Here is a 24,043-nt window from a genome sequence, read left to right as displayed (position 1 = left end):
TCATTAACTACTTATTATATTTTACATTCATAATGAGATATGCCGATTAAAATAAAAACTATATAATTATATGCCAAAACGCTGAGGGTTAAAGGCTTAGTTGGCTTAATAAAAAAATGAATAAATGAATGAACATATTAAAACATACAAATGTCTATTAAATCAATAAAATCGTCTTAATTTTGAAATATATGAATAGAGTACACATTGCGTGATTATTAAAAAAATTATAATAAATTATTAATAGCCGATGATTGGTTTTAGTAAAAATACTATCAAATCGCAGTGCTAAGAATAAATATATATAACATCAAAATTACAAGCAAAAAAAAAAGCACACGTTAAAATCCAGCGACGGCCAATCTTTTGCTCGTTATTCATTCGTCAAAAACGACGATAAGTTTTCACCTACCTATATTATATCGTAACGTGTAAAGTAATGCTTGATTCGTGGTAAAATAAATGATATATTATTTAAGAAAATGATATATTTTAATAAAAAAAAGGTTGAAGTTATTAAATATTGAACACAATTTTATTTTGTTTTTAGAATTATTGAAGTTGCAAAAAAAAAAGTGGTCAAGGTAAGTCATAAATAAAAAAGTACCCCCCAATAGCTGATTCACGTTTTAAATACGATAAAACATTGCTACTGTTGCAATTTCATTGATTTTTACGCGTGTGTGCAGCATAGTATTTACGGAGAATGATCGGCGTACTTGTTGGATAATATTATATGTACACGTGTTATAATACGTATATATGCTTTAATTTCTTCATCGGAGTTTAACTAGAAGGTGTAAAATATACAGTAATTCGCCAAGTCATCCACTTAATAATATATATATTATACTGTATACTGTATACAGTAAAGAAGATTGGTTCTTAATTGATAAAAACTAGTTCATATTGATATACAAAACATCTTAAATTCTTTAAAAAGCTAACTTATTAGAAAATATGGTCCTTATAAGCATTTTAAAAAATTCTAAAAATCAGAATTCTAATAAATTCATTATTAAGGGATAGCGTGGGGGTAAGCATACTTGGTGAATCACTCTGTATATTATATAAATCTTTTAAACAGCGTGCACCAGCTATTATTTTTTGATGGAAATCGGTTAATCAGAAGTGAAGGCTGGGTCGACACCTCACAGATTATACGGAAGGCGAAGGAAAAGAAAACGAAAAATTTAAAAAGAAAAAATACAACCGAGGAAAAATAATACGTGACCTGAAATTGCGGCCGTTGGCAAATGACGCGAGAAATAAGGATACGGTGAGTGGGCAAGTTTTTGGAAACGCTGTATTTTTCTTCGTCACCCCTACACATCACCACCCGCCGCCGGGAAACGTGCCTGCGTCTGCCGCACCAACAACGAGAAGGGTGATTGTATTTTATTTATTTATTTATTTTCGTTTAGCGCGCGAAAACTCTTACCTGTACAACTTTTAATGGACATCGGTAATGAACACGACAGTGGGTGAAGTTATGTGTCGGATTTCACTGTTAAGAGCAGTGGACAGTAGCATAGGACCTGAGAGAGTGGAGAAGTGGGTAAGCGTCGGCTCGGGATAGATGGTAGTACAGGGAGTTTGCCCGAAAACCAGACGAGGTAAAAACAAAAAGAGACATTTTTTTTTTACTTTTCTATGGCGCAAAAAAGTAGATGTGATGAGTCGTGAGATGCAGCTTTACAACAGTTATAATATGTACGTGTACGAGGCTGTATAGTAATTGGCGAAGAATAGAGTGCAAAAAGAAAGAAGAAAAATAAGTTCGAATGTTTCGACGGTTATTTTTTTATTATTTAATTTTTATTTTTATTTTTTACGAAAGACTTTTAAAAACGGATTTAAGAGGTTATGGGAATGAATGTATGGGTGATATTTTTTTATCGTTCATCAATATAAACGTTTGGACGACAACGATCGAGTTATGAATTATTCGCAGCGTTGCAAACAATAAAATTGTACTTCAATAGTTTTCCGAGTACGGTAACAAAAAAATTAATCGTTTAACGACACTTATATACAGACGTATTATATTATATATGTAGGTAGACAAGAACAAAAAAAGCATAAAACTTTTGTATTTTTCTGCAATGTTCTTTAACTCTTCAATTATTTTTTCTCTTCTAATAAATACTTAATTTAAACTCCAATGTTTTTAGATTTTTATCAGAGAATAAAGTTAAAATTCCTACAATGTATACGATTATAATCTGGTTTTTTAAATCACACGTTTCATTAATGCATATAAACTTTGCTGTTGGATTTATTTGTTTGTTATAATCATAATATATTGTTAATAAAAAAAATAAATATATTTTATACTTATAGCAATATGTACATTATAGAAATATTGTTGAATTAATAAGCTATATTATTTTAATCTTGGTGAAATATGATATTAATGCAGTTAATCCTTTTTAATTTTAATAATTAAATATTTTTATACATTATTATGTAATTGATTTATTTATATTTGTGAATTCGCCATTTAAATGTATTTTTCTTTGATTGTCTTATACTTACACGTCTGTGGTCGAATTATTATAAAACATAAAAAATAAAATTTACTGCTATGTGTTTTTCAAAACTAAAATTAAATTATCACATTTCTTACTATTCATTTCAAGAAACAAATATTTATAATCAACAAGACAATGTTTAGAAAGTATGATAAATACAAAGTAATAAAGCATGTAATGTAAAAAGAGTGCCCATTCATGAAGTTTCTGTACTAAAAATAGATCAGATGCATAATATTATAAACTAATATACATTTGATATTTGAATCGTAACAAAGGAGTAATATTATATAGGTATAAAAAAAAAAAAAAAAAAATGAATAATACATTTCACGTCGAACAACTAAATGTATAATAATACAAAGAATGAATAATTCCATTAAAATCTAATATGCAATCTCAACAAAACTATTTAATGAAAACATCGATGTCAGTAGATGAAATAATAATAATTCTACTCGCATTAATAATTACAGTACGCTATACAAATAATATTCTATATAACTATGAGCTGTGATCCTATCCTATACTATTTACTTGTAATAAATAAATAAACGATAAAAAAAATAATTTAATAATAATCAAATTTATTTGGTTTATATTATCAATGCAAAATTTATCTAATTGCTAAGAATATTGTTTTCAAACTCAAAAAAAGTATTCAAAACTTTAAATTCATCTCATTTGTATTTTTTTTTTTAAATCTTAAACATAATAATATTAATTGCAGTAATAAAAAAACATGAATAATTACATCTACATTCTGTTAATATGTGTGCGTACGTATGCATTTTATAACCGTTGAGTTTAAGCATAACGTCTCAAAGGATAATACATCATGAAATATGATTTTCAATAAAACATTACATTATCATATAAGTATTTCAAAAACACCACTAATTATATGATAGGAGATTCTACCGTGTCGAGAAAATTTTCTCAAATAATTATAGCTTATTCGACGTTTCTAGCCGCACGATCAATATAGGCAATAAAATAATTAAGTTAGGTAATGTTTCATGTTATTGATTATCATAAAATTGAAATATTGAATATTGATAATATTTTAATTATTATTCAACGTTGGCGGTTTTATCATAAGACAAATAATAGGAAAAGCGTATTTATCCGTTACCATATTATATTAATTATAGTCGTGTATATTTTTAATAAGCCGCCGTGTAATGAGTTGATCTTGCGGGCGTGCTCGAACGAGGAAAACAAGTCCGCGGTGATGGTCTTAACACTCTTAACCCCTAAAACCGTTATAATACCTATACTCCTCGCGTAGGCGTATTATAAACCCAGACACACACACACATACACAAATCCCCACTTATCGCCCGCGTGCTACATTCGTCTTGTTGCCGGACAATTTACTCCTTGCAGGACGTTTTCAAAAATGTCTGTCCACCACCACTAATGCCGCACCGCGAATACCGCCAAACCACCGTTTAAAATACGACTAAATACGATATCTATTGCTATATACCACCACCACGACCCCACCCGCATCGGTGTAACCCGTCCGACCCGCCACCGATGACACTATACAGTCGGAGACCGATTCGTATTAGATCTGTCCCGCACGTTCTACCGGTGGACAGACGACAGCGTATATTAACCCGAGAGGCTGCCGTGTTGTATAATATCTTCGCAGAACAGTCGTTTGAGTGATACAACTTACATAATACAATAATATGTATAAACGATGATCGTCATAACCCTTAGAAATGTTACCACCCGAAACTCTGTTTACCTACCGCCGAACGCGAGTATTCACGTGCGTAGTGGGTACAGCTGAAATGTATAATAATATGCACACTACGAGCACGATGGCAAATAGCATACGCTATCGATCGGTGCGTATAAACAACGGTTATAATAATATTATTATTTATCATATAATATATTAATACCGTCAAAGTAAATCTGTACGCAATATCAATGCAATGTTATGCTTAGAAGTTAGAATGTCCGATATATTAATTTGCATGGTAAATCGTAATGGTATTTTGTTTATATTATATTTATTGTATACGGTCGTATTGCGTACTCGTGTATGACTAAATATAATTTATTTATTTATTTTCTTATATTTTTTATTAAATCATTTTGACATAATTCCTTATTTGTTATAAAAAAAATGATGTACGATATCGAATAAAACTTGATATACCTGCCCATTGAAAATGTCTTTTAACTTTCTGAAAAACATTTAAGATGCATAATTTTAAAAGCTAAAATAAATCTAGATATATTATTTGATTTGAGTGTGATAATTGAATACCCCAATGTTTTATTATTATTTAAACCATAAAACTACTCATATATATTTCTCCAAAAAGAGTATTAAAACTATAATGATTAGTCATTAAAAATCTTATAATAAATTGATATTATACGAACATATTTTACAGGTGAATTACATTATTGTTATAATAATTATATTTTATTTATATACAGTGTTTTATACATTATTTTTAAAATGGATATCGATTAAACCAGGAATATTATCGATCTAATGAATATTGAATACTGTACAATTTCTTTATTTAATTGATAAGAAATTAATATTATGTTATGGTTAAGGAAAAATATCATTATTACTCTTGGACCTAAGGTCAATAAAATCCAAAATCACCAAAGTAAACTTTTATTTTAGCTTAGAAAAGTATACCGCTTCTAGTGACGCGTGTGTGTCGCTGAACAATTTCTTTTAATTATTTTGATAAAGTTTTGACTTCTTAGATGGTCGAAATGTGGTTATAAGGACGTGGTAAGAAACAGTTCGACGAGGGATAACCATTATGAAAAGAAACTGAGTATTCGAACAAAGGTAACTTTTGGAAGAAAAGCTTTTGAAAAAATCCAACTATATACACATTATATAGATATAGACGTAAATATATAATATTATCAACTCATCAATTTTAACGTCACAAATATATCGAACGTTTCACTTTAGTTTTGACCAATATTATTGAGGTTTGATGTAACGCATTAAGTACAGATTTAATGCATTGATTTAAAAATGTGTTGAGGATCTTTAAAGAGGTTCACCGTTATAACTAATATACTTTAATAATATAAACGTGAAACTAACTTTATCTGTCTGTTAGGTTTGTACTGTACGGCTAAACACACTTTTCGTCGTACTGGACCGATTTTGATGAAATTTGGTATGGATATATAGCTTCAACTCTCAGAAACGGCCTTTCCTCCTAAGGGGTGAAACTAAATAACCACTGTAATGTGATTGAAAGCCAATTGCGTGGATAGACATTTTAAATTTTGATAGGGTGATGAATTTATATTGTAAACATCGTTTAAGGTTTTTTTTTCATAAATTCAACACATAAAGGAGTAGAAGGGTTGAACATTTTGTATTAGAAATATATATTTACGATGAAACTTACATAAATCTATGTATTAATGCTCTTTGACACAATTGATGAAACACGCTTAACTTGAACTAGCTTCCTTACTCATCATCATTTATCGAACCAAAACCACTGATATGCGATCGAAACTGCGGGTAATAGCTAGATGTATATATTTATATTTAAGTTCAATTATTAAACATTTTGTAAGAATTCTCAAATAAAATACTTTTATTATAAACCTTTACTGGCATATAGATATTTAAATGATATAACTAGGTTTGCACTTATTTTTACTTTGAAAAACTTTTAGTAAATGTTAAAATTATCACAGTTTTACACGTAAATCGAGAGAATAAAAAACATAATTTATAAGCGAACTAAAATTATTGTTTGAAGGGTTTACGGTACGAAATAAAATTATATAAGTTATTGTTGTCTTTTATTTTAAACATAAAATAATAAATATTTTATATTTATAAGAGTTTACAATACAAATCCAATGAAAAAGATAATAAAATAATTTAGATAAAACGAAATTCTTTGATCTATTTTAGCCGTGTTAAAATGAAATTTAAAATAGTATATTAATGTGTTAAAATAATAATCATTAGATCCTTGAATAATAACATGCACTTTGTTTAAATAATATAATATTTAGTCAAATGACAATATAATTTTAGGTATATATGAAATAAATATTTATAATAAACCTACGTTTGATGATGAATAATTATTATAACGTCACAATGATGTATTCATATGAACTTATTCATTGTTTAACTTGTAATTATATTATAATATTAATTGGTAATGATTCCGAATACATCGGCTGATATTAACAATATTAACATATTCATATGTTGCCGAATAGTTTAAAAAAAACTATGATCTACATGCAAATTAATAATTTATAAACATAACACGTCGGAAAACCATTGAATAAACCTAGAAGAAAATGACAGGACGAATATTTTCGTTCTGTGTGCAATGAATAGTGTTTTTATTAATGTCTCAATTAAAATCACCAAACTACTTTGTAAATATAAGCAATTCATCGTAATGTACGCGTAAGACGTGTTAAGGATATTCCCTTTTGAAACTCCTCTTGAGTCCTCTATGATCAATTTACTAACAATGCATTAAAAAACTATGAGAAATTTAAACAAAATGTTGACACGGTTTGTACTAACTACATTTTAAATTATAATATTATATATTATTTTGCGCCGAGGTGAGCTAATATTGAGTGCGAAAATTAATGCCAAATATATAGGATACATTTAATTTGGCACATTATTTTTTGTTAATTTCTAACATAGAAATATTAATTTTATTTTAACCTGTAGTATCATCGGTTGCGTATTGATTTGGCACATGTAACTTCCAGTATCGTTTTTTTGAACGTTAAACACGTGTAATTTCCAAGTATTGTGTCCATTGTGAGTGACGGTCAGTCTGTGATTGTGAGCAATCAAATTCGTGTGGATGGCCAGAATTGCTTTAGAATCCGATTTGATCCAAGCTACCTATAATAATTTGTAACAAGAAAAAAACTTTAAAATTATTTTATTTTGTGGTAAAAGTGTTAAGTTTATATATTAGAATTTCAAAATATTTAAGACTTTATTAGCTTATTTTAATTTTGAAGTTGTATGTAATGATATTATAATATTATATACTATATACGTCGTGTATTATTGCATGCATGAAGTAAAATATTATTTTTATCACCAAATAATATACCTTAGCATTCTTACAACCTTTTAACTTAACTATAAGTTCACTTTTACTCGCCTTAATTTTTAATTTTAGAAACAACATTTTATAATATATCAATTTAAACAAAGTTTATAGTGCTTTTGCAATCATATGTGATACATTTGTGTTTTAATTTTAGATTATAATTAAATTTAAGCTTATAGTTATAAAATAAATAAATAATTAATAAGTTAAATCATTTGGAATAATATTTATAAATTATAATATTGATAGTGGAAAAATGTTAAGAGAAATTGTGGTAAACAAAATATTGTTTATACTAAAAATGAAGTGTGTTCTTAAGGATTAAAGTATTTCGACAATTTTTTTTTTTTATAAATTATAATAAATCATTATGTTAAAACAATTAAGTCAATTTATTCAAGTATATCAAATTTAAATATTTATAATAACAACTTAGTAGTTCGGACTTGGCTGTTGATAAAAAAACATCCCGCCTTCGTTATTGTTTTCTTTTCCTCAATTATTCTATTAAGTGTTTGTCCGTTTTTATTCTCGAAACAACTTATTTTATCAAAAAAGTGAACCTGGTATCTCTTTTCTATTAAATAATTTTTCACCTCACACAGATATAGATATATATAGTTTATATAAAGCTCATACTTTTTTTAGAAAAACAAAACACACTTGCTCCTTAAAATTCAATTTACCATTAAAAATAAATAAAATAAAAAATCACATTGTCGCATGATCTTATTACAGCTACTAAATATCTACCAAAGACAACTTTTTAATCATTCGTTTCTCCCGAGTTCTCCATACGTGGAAAGTGGAAATAATCAATTCAATACTTTCAAACCAATACGTGATATTCTATAAATCCTTAATTTGGAATCAAGAATAAGCACTCATCCTTTTTACAAGTTCACGAGATAGATGTTATCTCCAATTCTTCAAACAGTATTGTACAGATGTCTTTCTCAACGCCGTTTATCAACGATGTTTAGTATGACGGAATTTTACACGAAATTCGTTCTCTTCCTGCTTTCTAATTTCTTACAAACAAATATTTTTTAATCAAACTTCATTTTTCAGTATTCTGTGAAAATGAAATGTCCCATACATTAATAATGTTAAAGCATTACTATTTTGTTTGTATGTCATATTCACCTATTTATTAATTTATAGAATAATTAATAGCATTTGATGAGGTTATCGTATGTAATTAGTAATTACTCGGACTATTAGTACTTATTCAATTATTATCAAACTAATGGACTGATCGATGTCGACTACAATACTTGATTATTATATTATTAACCACATTATTTACCTTATACTCTATCGTATAACAACTGTGTTTATATGAATAAGATTAAATGTTGTCATCAATAATATTATGTTTTGAATTTTTGATGGCTGAGATAAAAAAAAAAAACTGAATAAAAAAAATCACGGAAAGAAAAAAAAACTCATCCGTCGCGTCGAGGTAAAACGCGACGACGAGATAAGCGCAAGTGGACTGACTCGTATTTCATACATTATTGTGTATAATAAGTGTAAGTAATAAAGTTATTCGCATTGATGAAAACTCGGAAAAACTCGGCACACCGGCGCGACCCTTATTATCGCGGGTTTGTGAATGTGGTACGTGACCTCAGAAATGCCTAAATAACAACAATAATAATATATTGTGAAATAAAATAACATATCAGGAAAAAATATCTTCGGCGGCCGCGATGAGAAAAGGGCGCGCGACGTTTTTAAGTCGAACCAAGATCGAGGGTCTATGATATTATTACGTAATATTATTCAGTGCTGGCCGATAATAATGTTATTATAACGAACCGCGCGGTATAAAAACACGTTGCAGACAAAGAACCCAATCAAGCGCCAATGCACGCCACGTCTCTTTTCCATCGGCGGATGCTGTGTACACTCACACTTATACACCGGGTACCTTGGGATTTTTATTATTGGATTTGTTAAGATCGCCTACGGAGTTTTCCCCTAGCATCGTGTGGCGAACGCGCGTGGTTGACAATTGAACCGGAATTCGGCACGCAACTTATTTGATCGAATCCCCGCGCACACCCGGTGTGTATAATACTGTTATTATTATTATTGTTATTATTATTATTATTATTATTATTACGTTCTATACTCGTGCGGTACGGTCGAAAACGATAAGAAATTCACTCGATCTCGCTGGTCAGTCACGGTCAGAAGATTACGATCGACCTCGCGAGTGGAAATCGGGTAAAAATTAGTGAGGTCATGTGGAATTGTAAAGTACTAAAATATTCACTCGATTCCTTAACAGACGATATTTTAAAAAAAAAAATACGTATAGTAAGGGTATATAATAATATCAATAATAATATATAATATTATTAATAAACATACAATATTATGTATTATAATTTTATTTTATATTCTTAAGAACTGCTCCCCCGGCACAATAGCTTTGTATTTTCATTGTATATTTTGATGTAAAATCTATGATGTTACAAATAAATTATTATTATTAATAAACGCACAATTTTATCTGTATTGTGGCGATGGACCGTGGTTTTTCTTAGGTATTTTTATTTTGTTTTTTAATTTAGTTTTAAAATTATAGCAGATGATGGTTACCGATCACACAACAATCAGTTCATGGAAAATAAGGACATTTGTGTATATCTATTTATATAATATGAATATATGATTACCATTGGGACGGTCCAACATTTTGTCTAAACGTGTTTATATAATATTCAATCGTATGTGTGTTCTATGTATATTGAGACGTACTCACCCCTAACCAGTGCTAAAGCACTCGCGCGTATCATCCAGAACGCTTTAATATGGAATTTCCATTAGAAAGTTTAATTAACATAACATTCGTTTGCGGCAGCACTCAGCGGCGCTGAATTATATTGTACACTTTGATAGAAAAACAACAATTTTTCTCAGAGTACACAGTATAGTTATAATATATTAGTGTGGTCACGTTTATTATTTTCATATTACCGCATAACACTATGTTACAATTCCGAAAAACTTTACGAAATCATTTAATAATTATTATCATAGTACTTTATTCATTAAACTACTGCATCCATATACGTAAGTTCGAATTTTTAACAGACGTTAATGAAATTAATCACGAAACTATGCGTATAAGGAAGTTGTGAAAGACACGAAGTCGTGAGTATAATATTTTATGTCACGTAGTAGTTTTATAATAATTGAGTGAGAATAATTATGGAGACAAATTAAAAGAACTAAATGAAGTGTGACAACGACTAGTATGATGTATACGATTTTTAAGCTATTCTCAAAAGTCACTTTATTTAATCCAACTATACAATATAATGTTTTTATTTTTTAATTGCTAAAAACTGAAAAACAATATTAAAATTTGTTTTCACAGTTAATATTTTTTTGTACGAAATGTAAGATATCCACTATATGGTTCGTTGAATGTAGTCAATCATAATAGTTAGGAAATTCAAAGTACAAAAACGAATTTGTCTACTTTCATTCCGACAATCCACCGAATTAAATAGAAAAATATATTTTGCGAAATCGATAAGAAGTGGTCCAATTGTATAGGATTGACCAACATTAAAGGACTAACATTAATATTACATATATATATATATATATATATATACAATTATGGAAGATCACGTAAAAATTATTAAAAAAAAATCCATTAAAAGAGGTGGTAGCAAAAAAAGTTACTCCGATGTAAATATTAAGCGGTGTAGGTACTACTTAAAAAATCATAAGAAAATCTCTTGTTTATTATTTGTTTTTAAAAAACACTATAAATAATTATTTTCCCCTCAATTAATCTTAACGCGTACCGGCCGGTTTTTAGCACTTGTTTTAAAATATTTTCAGTATTTTGTATATCATTAATCAATATCAAAAGTCATTTTTATAGCAGCTGTCAATTAAAATATCGGTTGTACATTGTTTTGGGCATTTTTCGCGGTGAAATGAGGCGTAAAATTGGCAGAAGTGGCTTTAACACCTATTGCACGTGACGCCGTTGGTGGGGGCGGACATTTTTTCTCCATCCCACACGCCTACGCTTTACGACGGTTACTTATAAGAATTGTATTACGAAAAGAAAAAATGTGTTGTTTACACTGCAGACAGAATCACTGCCACCGTCGTTGTTATTATAAAAAGTCTTTATTTTTTTTTAATGATTTATTTAAATTTGTTTTATTTGTCAGATTTTATCGTTACATCAGTGGCTATAATTATATAACTATAAAATCATTTTTGTCATACTAATTTAATTGGCACAATAAATATACTGAAAATACATTGTTTATTGGATACAGTTTATTATTGCTTATTGATCGATTATTTATTACCTTGTACTTTCCCAAATTGTTCACCGTGCACGTAAAGTATATGTCTCGGCCTTGGGTCACCGTCCAATTTTCCAGTGGCGCATAAAATTCAGGCATTATTTCGTCTGGTTCTTGCATTTGACCTGTAACATAATATACACCATTTATTCATTACACGTCTCATTAAACTTGCTTACGAACATTAATAGATCAGAAAATATAATGTACGAATAGAAATAGAAATCTAATCGTATTAAATAATCTATGCAATTTTAATATTTTATGATCAAATAAAAAACGTACAATTTTAAAACTCTATCCATTTTGCAATGGAGAAAACTTAATTTATTTATTTTAACTCATTATTAGTTCATATGATAATTGAGTAACCTGTGGTTATAACGTTAATAAAAAGTAAACCACTCTTTCAAAATGATGTGAATTTTCGTCAGTAGTAATTTATCAAAAATTATTCTTATGGGGATGCAAAAGACAATTGTATCATTTAATGTTCTGCAGATGTATATAAGAAATTTCGATTTTTAAAATGATATTTCTTTATCAAACTGTTCTTAATCATTTTTCATAAAATTTCATTTAACATTGAAATTTTTTTTCTGATAACACGGAAAATGGATTAATATGGATAATGGTTTATTATGAAAACTTAAATAACTACTTGTAAAAATCTAAAACAATTTAATTACCATTTTCGAAACCGCGAATTTAAGGTCGGCCACCATTTAACAGTTTATTTCATCGAGTTCACGGTTGTTTAGATGACTAATTAAATTCATTGGTTCAAATGTCAATAATAGTGTGGATACCGTTCGAGAGCTACCTATAAACCGATGTAACGAAATATTTATTCATATACCGCGCCGGCCAATATATTTACATAATACATGATACAGGCGCAATAAACAAAAACATCGTAAATAACAAAAAAAAATACACAATGATTTAGTATGGGCACTTAAAGAGACCAGTATGTGTCCCACGGATGTTGGATTCAAATTAAATTTCACGAAAAGGCATATAAGGTTCGTATATATATATATATATATATATATAATTATGGTTCTCGTCAGATTACCAGATAGAAATGCTACTAAGCGAACGATAAACTTACAATGGAATAGGATGGGATCACTGCCGTCCAAATACCAAATAATTCGTTAGACGTTGAATTAACTTCAATACTACGATCGCAACAAAACGTAATGAACCGTTTTTTGTGCATTGTGCAAGTTGTGGCAATCACGAACCAGGCAGATTATTAATATCATGAGATTACGCGATGCGAATGATACGAAATCTTTAAAACTGTAATCAGACAAATTCTGTATGCGGTTGTTACGAATGTTACGACACGCAAAATGTACACCGGCAACATATCTTCGTTAATTTATTTACCGTACGTTCGCAATGTATCATTCATTCCCAGTAACTTTGCGCATAACGTAGACCTAGTGTAATATCCGTGGTTTTACGGTAAATGCATTCTGAGAACCTGAAACGATATTTATTGCCTATTTAATTACAGCGCATATTTATATATTTTGCGTTACCGGTAAATCACAACTCACTAGACGGATATTACAATTGTTCCTTATTTTTAACGACAGAAAAAAACGAGTACGTATGATTTAATATCGACAGAATTAAACAATTAGTTAATTTTTCATATAAAATATTATTTTAACGTTAAAGAATAAAATTACTGTTTAAACATCCATTATTTTGATTAATTTTAAAATATTTTTAAAAATGTTTGAATGATTGTTTTATGCTGTTTTGCAGTGTAGAAAAATGTGAAATTGTTAATTGTTTTATTAAAAATAATTTGGACGATAACTATTTACTAAAAAATTAATAATTTTAACATAATTTTATCAAAAACATTGTCGTCTTTGTATGAAATATAATATAATAAATAAACATTATACCTATATATCACATCACTAAATAGAAGCCTTTGATAATGTCAAAGACAACTTTCACGACATTTTTGTTAAGCTTGTGTCGTATACATATCATCAAATCTATAAAATAGGTTCGTGGAAAACCGGCACGTTGTATGAACCCTAGTGTTCTATTGAAGTTTTCTTCAAAACTGTGAAATTTGTAATCACTGGTATGTTATTTATACAAAAATTATAATAGATCAAACAATGAATCCCGTTTGAAATTGAAAATGATATTACCACATGCAATTTGCAGAAGTTTTAAGGTAGTAGTATTTAGTTGAAATATTAAAAAAAAAAGTTACTTGGATAAAGAATATATTGGATTCAAGCTTCATAGAAAAATACCCATCTGGTTGATTAACAACATTTATAGTTTGTACAATAATGCTTAACAATCAAAAATAAATAAATATTTAATAAGTATATTATCATTTGTAAAATTTCAGTTGATAGTATTACTATTGATAACGATGTGGTAATTAATATAATAAAATAAATATAGGTAAAATTATCTAAATAAGGGATTGATAAACATTTTTCGAAAAACTATATTAAATATTATAATAATAAGTAACTGACTGACTATCGATATAAATAAACACATACAATCATTTATATTTATTTTTTTAATTGTTTCAACACAGACAATGTTTATTATTTTACAATGTATTTTATATTTTATCAAATTTAAAAGCTTGAAGATTATTGTAATTGTTTTCAAACAAAATATGATCATTCTAACACACAATTATTGGATGTGATAGATGAAAATTAAATTGTACATTTCAATTAATCCAAAATGTTAAGTATATTTATTAATTTATTATGTGTTTATATTATACACACATGCCAATTGACAATCTTAATTTGTAATTATATTATTGTCAATAAAAAAAAAAATATTCTAATATTTTTTTAATAATTCCAAAAAGGTATTATCAAAATAATAATAAAGTCATGCGTACAAATCTCGAATGAAATATATGATGCATAGAACTATTTTTTCAAATACCCGAGAATTGAGCTATTTAAGAAGTTGCATAGCTGCTTGCAATGATTTAAATGATATACGGTTGATATGCACAACATTTACGGATACGTTAAATAATATGAGTAAAATAACCGGTCGATTCACGACAGCCGTGTATCGTATCGGAGGCATATTGTTCAGAGTGAATTATGGAATATAATATAATATGTTACCAGCAGGTTTGAATATTAACTAATATTCCATAGAATTTCTACGCTTTATATGCGTATAATCCCTTATTATACTGTTATACTATTTAGTAATGTATTCAATTTGAATGTTTTTTCTATTAAATTATGCCTATAGTTAGGTAGTGTATTAAATACTAGAAATTCTATAGAACTTCAATGCTTTTTAGGTAAAAGTATAATGTACTTGTAGTGCAATATCCAATGTCGTGTGTGTAGAGGTTTGGATGAACGTTAAATTCACTATGTTTAATTTTTATTAATTTAACTTATTTATGAGTGTGTTTATAATATATTTTTATTAAATGCTTATTTTTTTATTCATTTCAGCATGATACTGATTACTAATGAATGGCAATGTACCTACGACATTCCGAATGCATAAAATATTGTTTTTTATACATGTTGTAAATGATGAGCGGAGCAATGAATGTATTAAATTTACAATAATGAGTGTTTTTTAATTTTTTGTGTTTGTCATCATCTTTTGAGACAGTATAAAAATGCTTTGATTTTCAACTATGAGAGTTGTTTCTGGCAGCTAATTAAATGGATGTAGTTGTTTTAATTCAAAAGAAGGAATAACGTAAATACGTTGATTTTTTCTCAATATTTTTATAATTGCATTTTCTATATACTATAAAATGATTAAAATAATATATTGATTCATTGTGAGCTATCAATAAATATTTAAAATTTTTCTTTATTTATTGTTTTTTTTTTATTAATATCGACAAAAAATGTTTCACTGGATCAAAAAATTTGAAATGTAATGCAAGGCTACTAGTAAATTTTGCGCAGTTTTAAAAATATCAAAGATACATTGATTTTAATATTTTTTAATAAGCGTTTAAAATTAGAATACCGAACAAAATTATCAGTCAATAATATTCGAAAATCACTTTATTGTTAAAAATGTATAAAGTTTTCAATTTCTATATCTAAGGATTTAAAGTTTAATAACGATTTCTCACAAGTATTTCATACAGTCACCAAAAATTTTAAAACATAATATGTAAACAACGAACATGTTTTTTTTAAAGAAATTGTAAGCTAAAATCTGGACGAAGTTAGACATTTTAAACGAAGAATAATGATTTATTTTGTTTTGTTGTAATTTATCAATTTTATTCATGTGAACTACAGCAGAGCGGTTACTTTCCCATTTTATTATCTAATCATATTTTAATTTTAACTGCTTAGTAATGATTTAGTTTATTCCATCCTCTGTGATATTTATTACACAAAATGTATTAAATAAAACGTTAAAACGTTTAGTTATATTTTATTTGTCATACCTTAATACCTAAATTGTCTATGGTATTTGTATATTGTATTATTCAAAAGTTGACACGATAAATATAAATTATCTGTAATATTGTTCTGTCAAAATCTTTTCAACTATCACTATTGTTATAAATTAATAGACTTACTAGGTAAACTAAAATATCAATTTACATCAATTTATATTATGCAAATAATAAATATATCATACTTAAGATTAAGAATTCTATAATATGACTATAACAGGTGGTGAGTTATGAACATCTCATGAACTGTGACTCTAAAACCGTGGATAATAACAACTGTATAATATAATGTGTCGAATTCAACAATTTTTCACGGTAATATAACACATACATGAGAAAAAGACATTTTATTTGTTAAATATTGTACAGTGACATACATAACCAAAGAGGAATTTGTCGGCGATGAGATTGAAAAAAGAAATTCGACTAAGACCGTGAAGCGTTATATTCTTCTCCGTCTTTTAGTGGTAAAAAAATAATAATAATAATAAATAAATGTTTTTGTACGTGGTTAAGATATGATTTCGCCCACGGCCGCACACCGCCACCGGGTGAGTTTTCACTACTGTACGCTCGCCGAGTATTTATCTTATTTTATTTTACAAGCAGAATTGTTTTATTCCATGTTCGTTTTTTTCTTGTTTTTTTTTTTTTTTTGTTCTCGTTTGTTTTCAAACCGCGTTAACGCCGCGGTTGCTGTCTCGTCAACGACCGATGCCGTCGTCAATCTCCATCGAATAATATCCCTCCCGAATCACTTTTATTATATAACTATTTACTATCGCGTGCATATTATAATAGCCTGTTGCGACGTGACACTGAGAAGTTCAGACGACTGTACAATATTATGATATTATTATTTTCCGCACCACCGAACCTGCTATAATATTATGACATAATCGATGTTCGCGGGTCGTGTATATTATAGTTGGATATATCAGTCGAATTTCCCGTGTAACGCGCCATATTATGAATAAGACGACGACGACGACGATGATAACACAAAATATAAAGACGAGTATAATAATAATACGGTCGCGGTCGTGTGTTTGTGCTGCAGGTCCAGACGTGCACGTGACAGACGGCGTCGAAGTGTCAGAATCACTGATTTCAAATATGTTCTTTATCGACGTACGTATATACGCGCGTGTGAACCGCACTCGCATTACATAGGTCTGATATCCTTTTTTATAAACATATAATAATAGGTATATATACGTATACGTGTGAGTGTACCGGAGAGTAATATATGTGTGTGTGTGTGTGAATATAGCCTTGTATAGGTGTTACTGACAAACCGCATTAAGCAGAGCGCGGGCTGTGGCGCGGGGCGCGCGGGCAGTGGAATATTGTCTGCGCAGACATTGTCCTCTGCAAGAATTTTACATATTATCGAGTGTTCGAAAAACATATATTTTCTCTGTCCCCGCAAAGTGCATTTACACACCTCTCTTCCGCGCAATACGACGCGCACACAGTCGTATATATTCCATTACGGGATTTCGACGGCGCGCGAAAGGAACGGAACTTTTATACGAAGGAACGGCATAATATATACATAATACATATATAAGCGTGCGCGCGCGCGCGCGTGTGTGTATACACAACTACTCGTATGTGCGTGTGCGGATAAACCTCGGTCGAGTGAAGATCCGAGTAAGAATTGCTGCTATCGCGCGCATTATATATAGCCGTTGCCGAGTGCGAAAAAAAAATTCCAGTCGTACGGCGGAGTCCTCGCTGAAAATGTCCGCTCTCATTGTCGCGCGTTCGGCTGACGATATCGCGATAATCTACATCGTTACGTTTTATTACCACACCTAACCGCGGCGCCGGGCAGAATAACGAATAAAAATGTATCGTGATTCACGATACAATATTCTTTTAGAACTAATAAAAGACATGAGACACGAGATCCATAAAAAGTACACGTTACCCGAGAAAAATTCTCGATATTTAACATTATTATCGTGTACAAAAAAAGCGAAATTAACATTTTCAAATCATTTGTATTAATTTTAATATGTATAATTATATTTAAAACGAACTTGTTAAAAGCCACTATAAAATATTTCATTCTTAATTAATCACAACACTTTCATTAAAAAATGTCCTTTTCTACATTGCCGCGAAATATTCCTCGTCGATTAAGAAGAAACTGGGGTAGAGAACTTTCAAAATAAAAAAAGACAAAAGAAATAAAATAAACTTTAAATTCTGAGATTCTGTCGCTGAATGGTCTCCTCTTCGTGTGTTTCGTGCATATTATATTCTTAATTTTCTGTCATCTATATTGCTTAATATTCTTTATTTATGTATATCAGACTGTAAATCAATTTAAATATGAAAAATATAATGAAAAAATATATTGAATTATATTTAAATTGCAAATGTACCTTGTCATATTTTTTTCGATAAATATTTTAAATATACGAGATTCCCGCAAAATATTTACCTACGTATATAACTATATAAGACACAGCATTTATATAGTTCTATATTTTAATGTATACCCATAGACTGTATTTGTTTTCTAAGCATATTTGACGGTGAAAATCGTCTCTGTATTATACATTATTATAACCGTGTAACTAAATATGATATAATGATATGTGCGAACGGCATATTATAAGATTTTGTTCTAAAATGTCCAAATAAGAAGCTTTTTTTGAAGTAATTGACGCGAAGCCAATTTCGAAGTTCATGTCCGGACGGTTAAGCCGATGATGGGTTGTCGGAATCAAATCTATTACGTGACGGCATTTCTCGGAGAATGTTTTCGGAAAACCATTTGTTTCGTTTGTATATTTTTTTCATCCACTACAAACTATTATACGACATGCACATTATTATAATGTACGACACGCACACGTACTATGCGCGATACGAGAGCAGATTTACATCGGCCGATTGAAAAACGTATGAGCGAGAAATAATAAATAATAGTATATTTCAAAGTACAATTCGTATGTACTATAATGTAAACGGTTTGTATACAGAGTGGTCCGCCAAGCTTGCTCACCCACATTTTAGATTCTGAACGGACCAATGAATGTATTGATTTTATCATGATATGTGTGTTCTTTATGTTTATGAGTATACGATATGTTGTCGATAAAATGCTTCGATTTTCAAAAACAAGTGTGCTTTTGGACATCGAATTGAATTTAATTTGTATTTTAAAAAGATTAAACTTAAAAATTCCCAATAAATTTTTTTTTTAATTGGAGAAAACAAACAAAATTTAAGGAAAACGATAATTTTTTCGCATATCCGATTTTCGACAAAACAGATTTGGTTTTTTTATGTGACTCGAAAACGAATAATTTAAGATACTCTAAATGTTCACCAAATGTTTATATTATCGTTTTATATTTGAAATAACATTTTTAAAAAGTATTTCGATTATTCTTGAGCTATTTATAGATATAAAAAATGTTGAATTTTTCAAAACTATTTGCTGGGTAGAAATGTTTAGAATTTGAATACAAAGCGCCTCATACGTTGTTAATTTCTTAATTAAAAAAAATTAAAAATCTATAATCACTATATTTTTTTATAAACGTTTAAAGTTAAAGTTTTGACAAAATCAAAATAAAATTCACGAAAATAAAAAAATAATATTTTATAGTTAGAAATTCATAAAAATTTTGTTTTTATACCTTAGATTGTAATATTTTTTTTGTATAAATTAAATTTGTTTTAAAAACAGTACTCAGCGTCTTGTGAGAGGAAAATCATAGCAGATTGATTATCAGCCACCATTGTGGGTTTAGAAAAGTTTTGTTTAGTAAAACAACATAAATTATGAATACTCAACATCAGATTTAGTAAATTACAAAAATCACGATTTTTTTTAACATTTTGTAGTTCAGTTAATATGATTTCATTAAAAAATAAGTTGACTAAATATACGAAATTAATAATAAATTGACATATCAGCTACATTCTGTAAAGTTTACTACTGTTATAAATATAATAATAGACTGATTTGTTATATTAACTTTATTAACAGTCGCAATTTTGTAATTATTACTTGGTAATAAAAATGGAATTATAAACTCGTTAAGATATTCTTTTAATATGACGGCTACCTAGTTATAATAATATATAGGTAAACTGTACTATAATACAATCGCTGTTTCATTTTACATTTAATATAGATTCTCAGCGCGACAGCATGTTGGCAAAAATACCAATTTCCACAAAACGAAATGATGACTAAATGATAATTGTATACCTACAATTTATGACATATAATTTTGCTCTTATGAATCATGATTGAGTTTATTAAAATAGCTACTCGTCTTTCCGGGTAAGTCGTTAAATTAAAAAGTATAAACACATTTTAAATTCTAGAAATTTTAACCAACCTTAACCGGCAACAATTTTTAATTTTGTAATAGGTAATTAATTTATTCAAGTTGTATTGATATACTTCTATAGTTTATACAGTATACAGTAGTCATGACAGCTATTTGATATGAGTCATTTAACTCTCATAGATATTTAAATCATTTACCTATTAGATTCTATTAAACTGGTCCCGATTTTGGAAATATTATATTAACTACACATCTACACTTACGCCCATACTTGATAAATTATAAAAATATATAAAAAGTTTTAGTTTAATCGGTGGCTTTAAAACGGTTCATTAGTAAGTGGGTACTTATTAAATTGTCATCATGGAAATCATTAAATTATTATTCAAAAATAAACTGATCGGCCGTTTTTACTTTGGACGTAGTAGTGTATTCAAATTTGCGCTGCGTACATACATTACAACTTATTTTTCTATAGTTTTTATTTTACTCGTCTTATCTCTGTCTTATCACTTAAAACTTCTTATCACAAAAAAAGACCAAATAGTCGACCACTAGTGAAAGTTATTTGCTAACATGTTCAAACGCAATGATTTGAAGAATTGGACGTTCTTAAAAGATATGACCAGTTTTCTCAAATGAATAAGCAACAAGCTACTACCGTGTGTATACAATGTAATATATACAGTATAAAATAATTATACTTAGTAAATATCTATTAATAGTATTATAGTCATAATAAAAGATGCACTTAATGTGGTTCATGCTTCAATTCATTAATTATTTGTTTGGAGAAAAGTTTTGAATTTGTAATATTTGTATACGCGCTACCAAATGCCAACTGTAACAAACTTTTTAAATGGCTTTTATGTATGATAACATTTCTTTATCCATTATTTAATGATTACTACAAAATAATTAGCTACTCAGGCATTAGTTATAATGAATATTTGATTTATATATATTTCGTAAGAATTTTTTGACTAATTTCACTAATCTTCCTCCTTTCTTATACTTACCTCACTACTATCCACTAATTTAAGCAGTTTCGTAATATTTCTTTCTATGGTAACATTATAAAATGTTGTTGGAATTTTTTACTTAAAATTTATAAATTAAAGAAAATGTAAATAATAAATAAGAATTCATATTAGTGTGTTATTTTATTTTAATTAAATTTATATTGTAAAGCTGTTATGCTTCATTAATACTGGTCGATTTTCAACAAGCATTAACCATTTTAGGTTATTAACGTTTATAATATCTCTTTAATTTATTTATCTTTTCATCAATACGATCTATACGATTAACAAGAAAAAAACTAGATATTAGGATAATTGCAAACTTCCGAGTATTTAAAAGCACCCAAGCTTCAAAGTTATTTTAATAAAGTATTCTTAAACTTTTCTTCATCTTTTGATTTTAAGTTTACTTTTATAAAGTTTTTCCCTTCATACAAATCAATTAAAGATAAAAAAATGCAACTGAATGGCATCCATCGTTTTAAAATAAAAGTTGATACTTACACTAGAATTTTTTGAATAGAAACTTTCCGGTGTTCCACGAAAAAAATGGTAACAAATTGAAACTTTTATATTTAATAAAAACAAACTTTAAATAAATATTTTAAGTTAAATAAAGAGTGACCGTATGGTGTTTGGTGATCATAATATTAAAAACAGTTATTCAAGTTTATTTTCAAAACATATTTTTTTTTATCATTATTATTATTCTTACTGTAAGGTCCAAATGTCAATCATTAATAAATCTAACAAATAAGTTTTAACTTAAGGCACAAAACAAAAAAATTGACATCAAATTTAAAAAGTATATCTATGTTTTTATGCGTTAAATTAAAACTAATAATTATTTTATTTTTAAATTATAAGTAATAAATAATGTAATAAATAATTTTTGTATTAATATTTTCTTTAAGTACAAATGGATTTATTTAGATTTCATATTTACAGATACTATAAAATACATTGTACACATAATAGTTATAATTTAAAATATACGAGTATCAGATTAAATTTAAAAAATATTAATAAGTATTCAAAAACGTTTAAAACGCGAAGAATAATATCATACTTAGATTATTAGTATTATAAGATTTGATTTCAACGTACACATGGGTCGAGTAAAAATCATCACAGCGATAATATACTTAATATGGCTTATGTACAATAATTTAGTTATAAATGAACGTTTTGTCAATGTATAGGATATATCCATGGCTAACCTGCAGGTAATAAACGTCACGAATCGTTAAACTAAATGATGACTATGTACAATGACGATCACGTTTTATAATTGAATATAGCATATATCGACATTAAAAATACTCATCAGATCAAATCTATGATGCCCGGAGGACAGTGGGTCGACGTGAGATTCCCTATTATTTTTTATTTTACATTTTTAATTTCATCTGATTCTAATGTACTATAGCCTAATGTCAGTCGAAATATCGAAGATGGTGTGCCGAACATGCCCAAAAAAATATTCAACAATAATTAAAGGGGACTCTAATCTTAATATTATAGAAAATTATTTAGGTCGACACCGTTTTATGATATTATACCGATTCGAGGCGTTTAAGTGTCAAAAAACAAGAAATCATCTGTCTCTGTTTTGATATGGCCCTACAAAATCTATCGTTTTAACAATAAAAAGCTATCGTTTATAAATTGTATCGTACTGAACACAATGTAGCATGCTGCGGCAATGTAAATTGCGAATAAAGTAATAATCAACAACAATTGAGTTTTTAATACTCAATAATTTGTAATTAAACATAAAATACGACATACATGTACCTAATTATGTTTTTATTTTATTTCATAAATTTATTTACGAACAACTCGTCAAATTTCAAGTATATTTGCAGTAGTGGCAGTTGTGATTAAAGTGACACATTTTACATAAAGGAGCTTCATCAATAGTTGACAATATAATATAAGAACAACTAGAAAATTATATACAATAATCATATTACGTAATACATAAATAAAGGTATATATTTTATATAATTAACAATGAAATACAAACTAATGCGAATAATGGGAATATATTTTACTTAAATAGATTATGATCATTAAGATTTTTGTTTTGAGACATTAAAATATTGTTAAGGTGATTTAGCATATAGTTTTAAGAAACCGGACAAGTATAAAATATTTAATAGATTTTAAAATTGTAATAGGTACATAAATAATAATTG

The 24,043-nt window shown here is 28.2% G+C and overlaps 1 protein-coding gene across 2 annotated transcripts in view; it reads right to left on the bottom strand.

Moving 5' to 3' along the window:
- The window catches only part of LOC113553754 (lachesin-like), a 137,637-nt gene that overhangs the window by 21,944 nt on the left and 91,650 nt on the right, over positions 1-24,043 (bottom strand). For both annotated transcript variants that reach the window (XM_026957256.1, XM_026957257.1), the window contains 2 exons: positions 12,019-12,140; positions 7,261-7,446 (listed from right to left, as the gene is read on the bottom strand). In XM_026957256.1, the coding sequence (XP_026813057.1) occupies positions 7,261-7,446; positions 12,019-12,140 (308 nt within the window). The remainder of the gene's footprint in view (positions 1-7,260; positions 7,447-12,018; positions 12,141-24,043) is intronic.

Source organism: Rhopalosiphum maidis, chromosome 2 (genome assembly GCF_003676215.2).
Source record: "Rhopalosiphum maidis isolate BTI-1 chromosome 2, ASM367621v3, whole genome shotgun sequence".
In the NCBI taxonomy this organism is placed as follows: domain Eukaryota; kingdom Metazoa; phylum Arthropoda; class Insecta; order Hemiptera; family Aphididae; genus Rhopalosiphum; species Rhopalosiphum maidis.
Note: the sequence above shows the minus strand (reverse complement) of the source record. Positions and strands in the feature narration are given on the sequence as shown.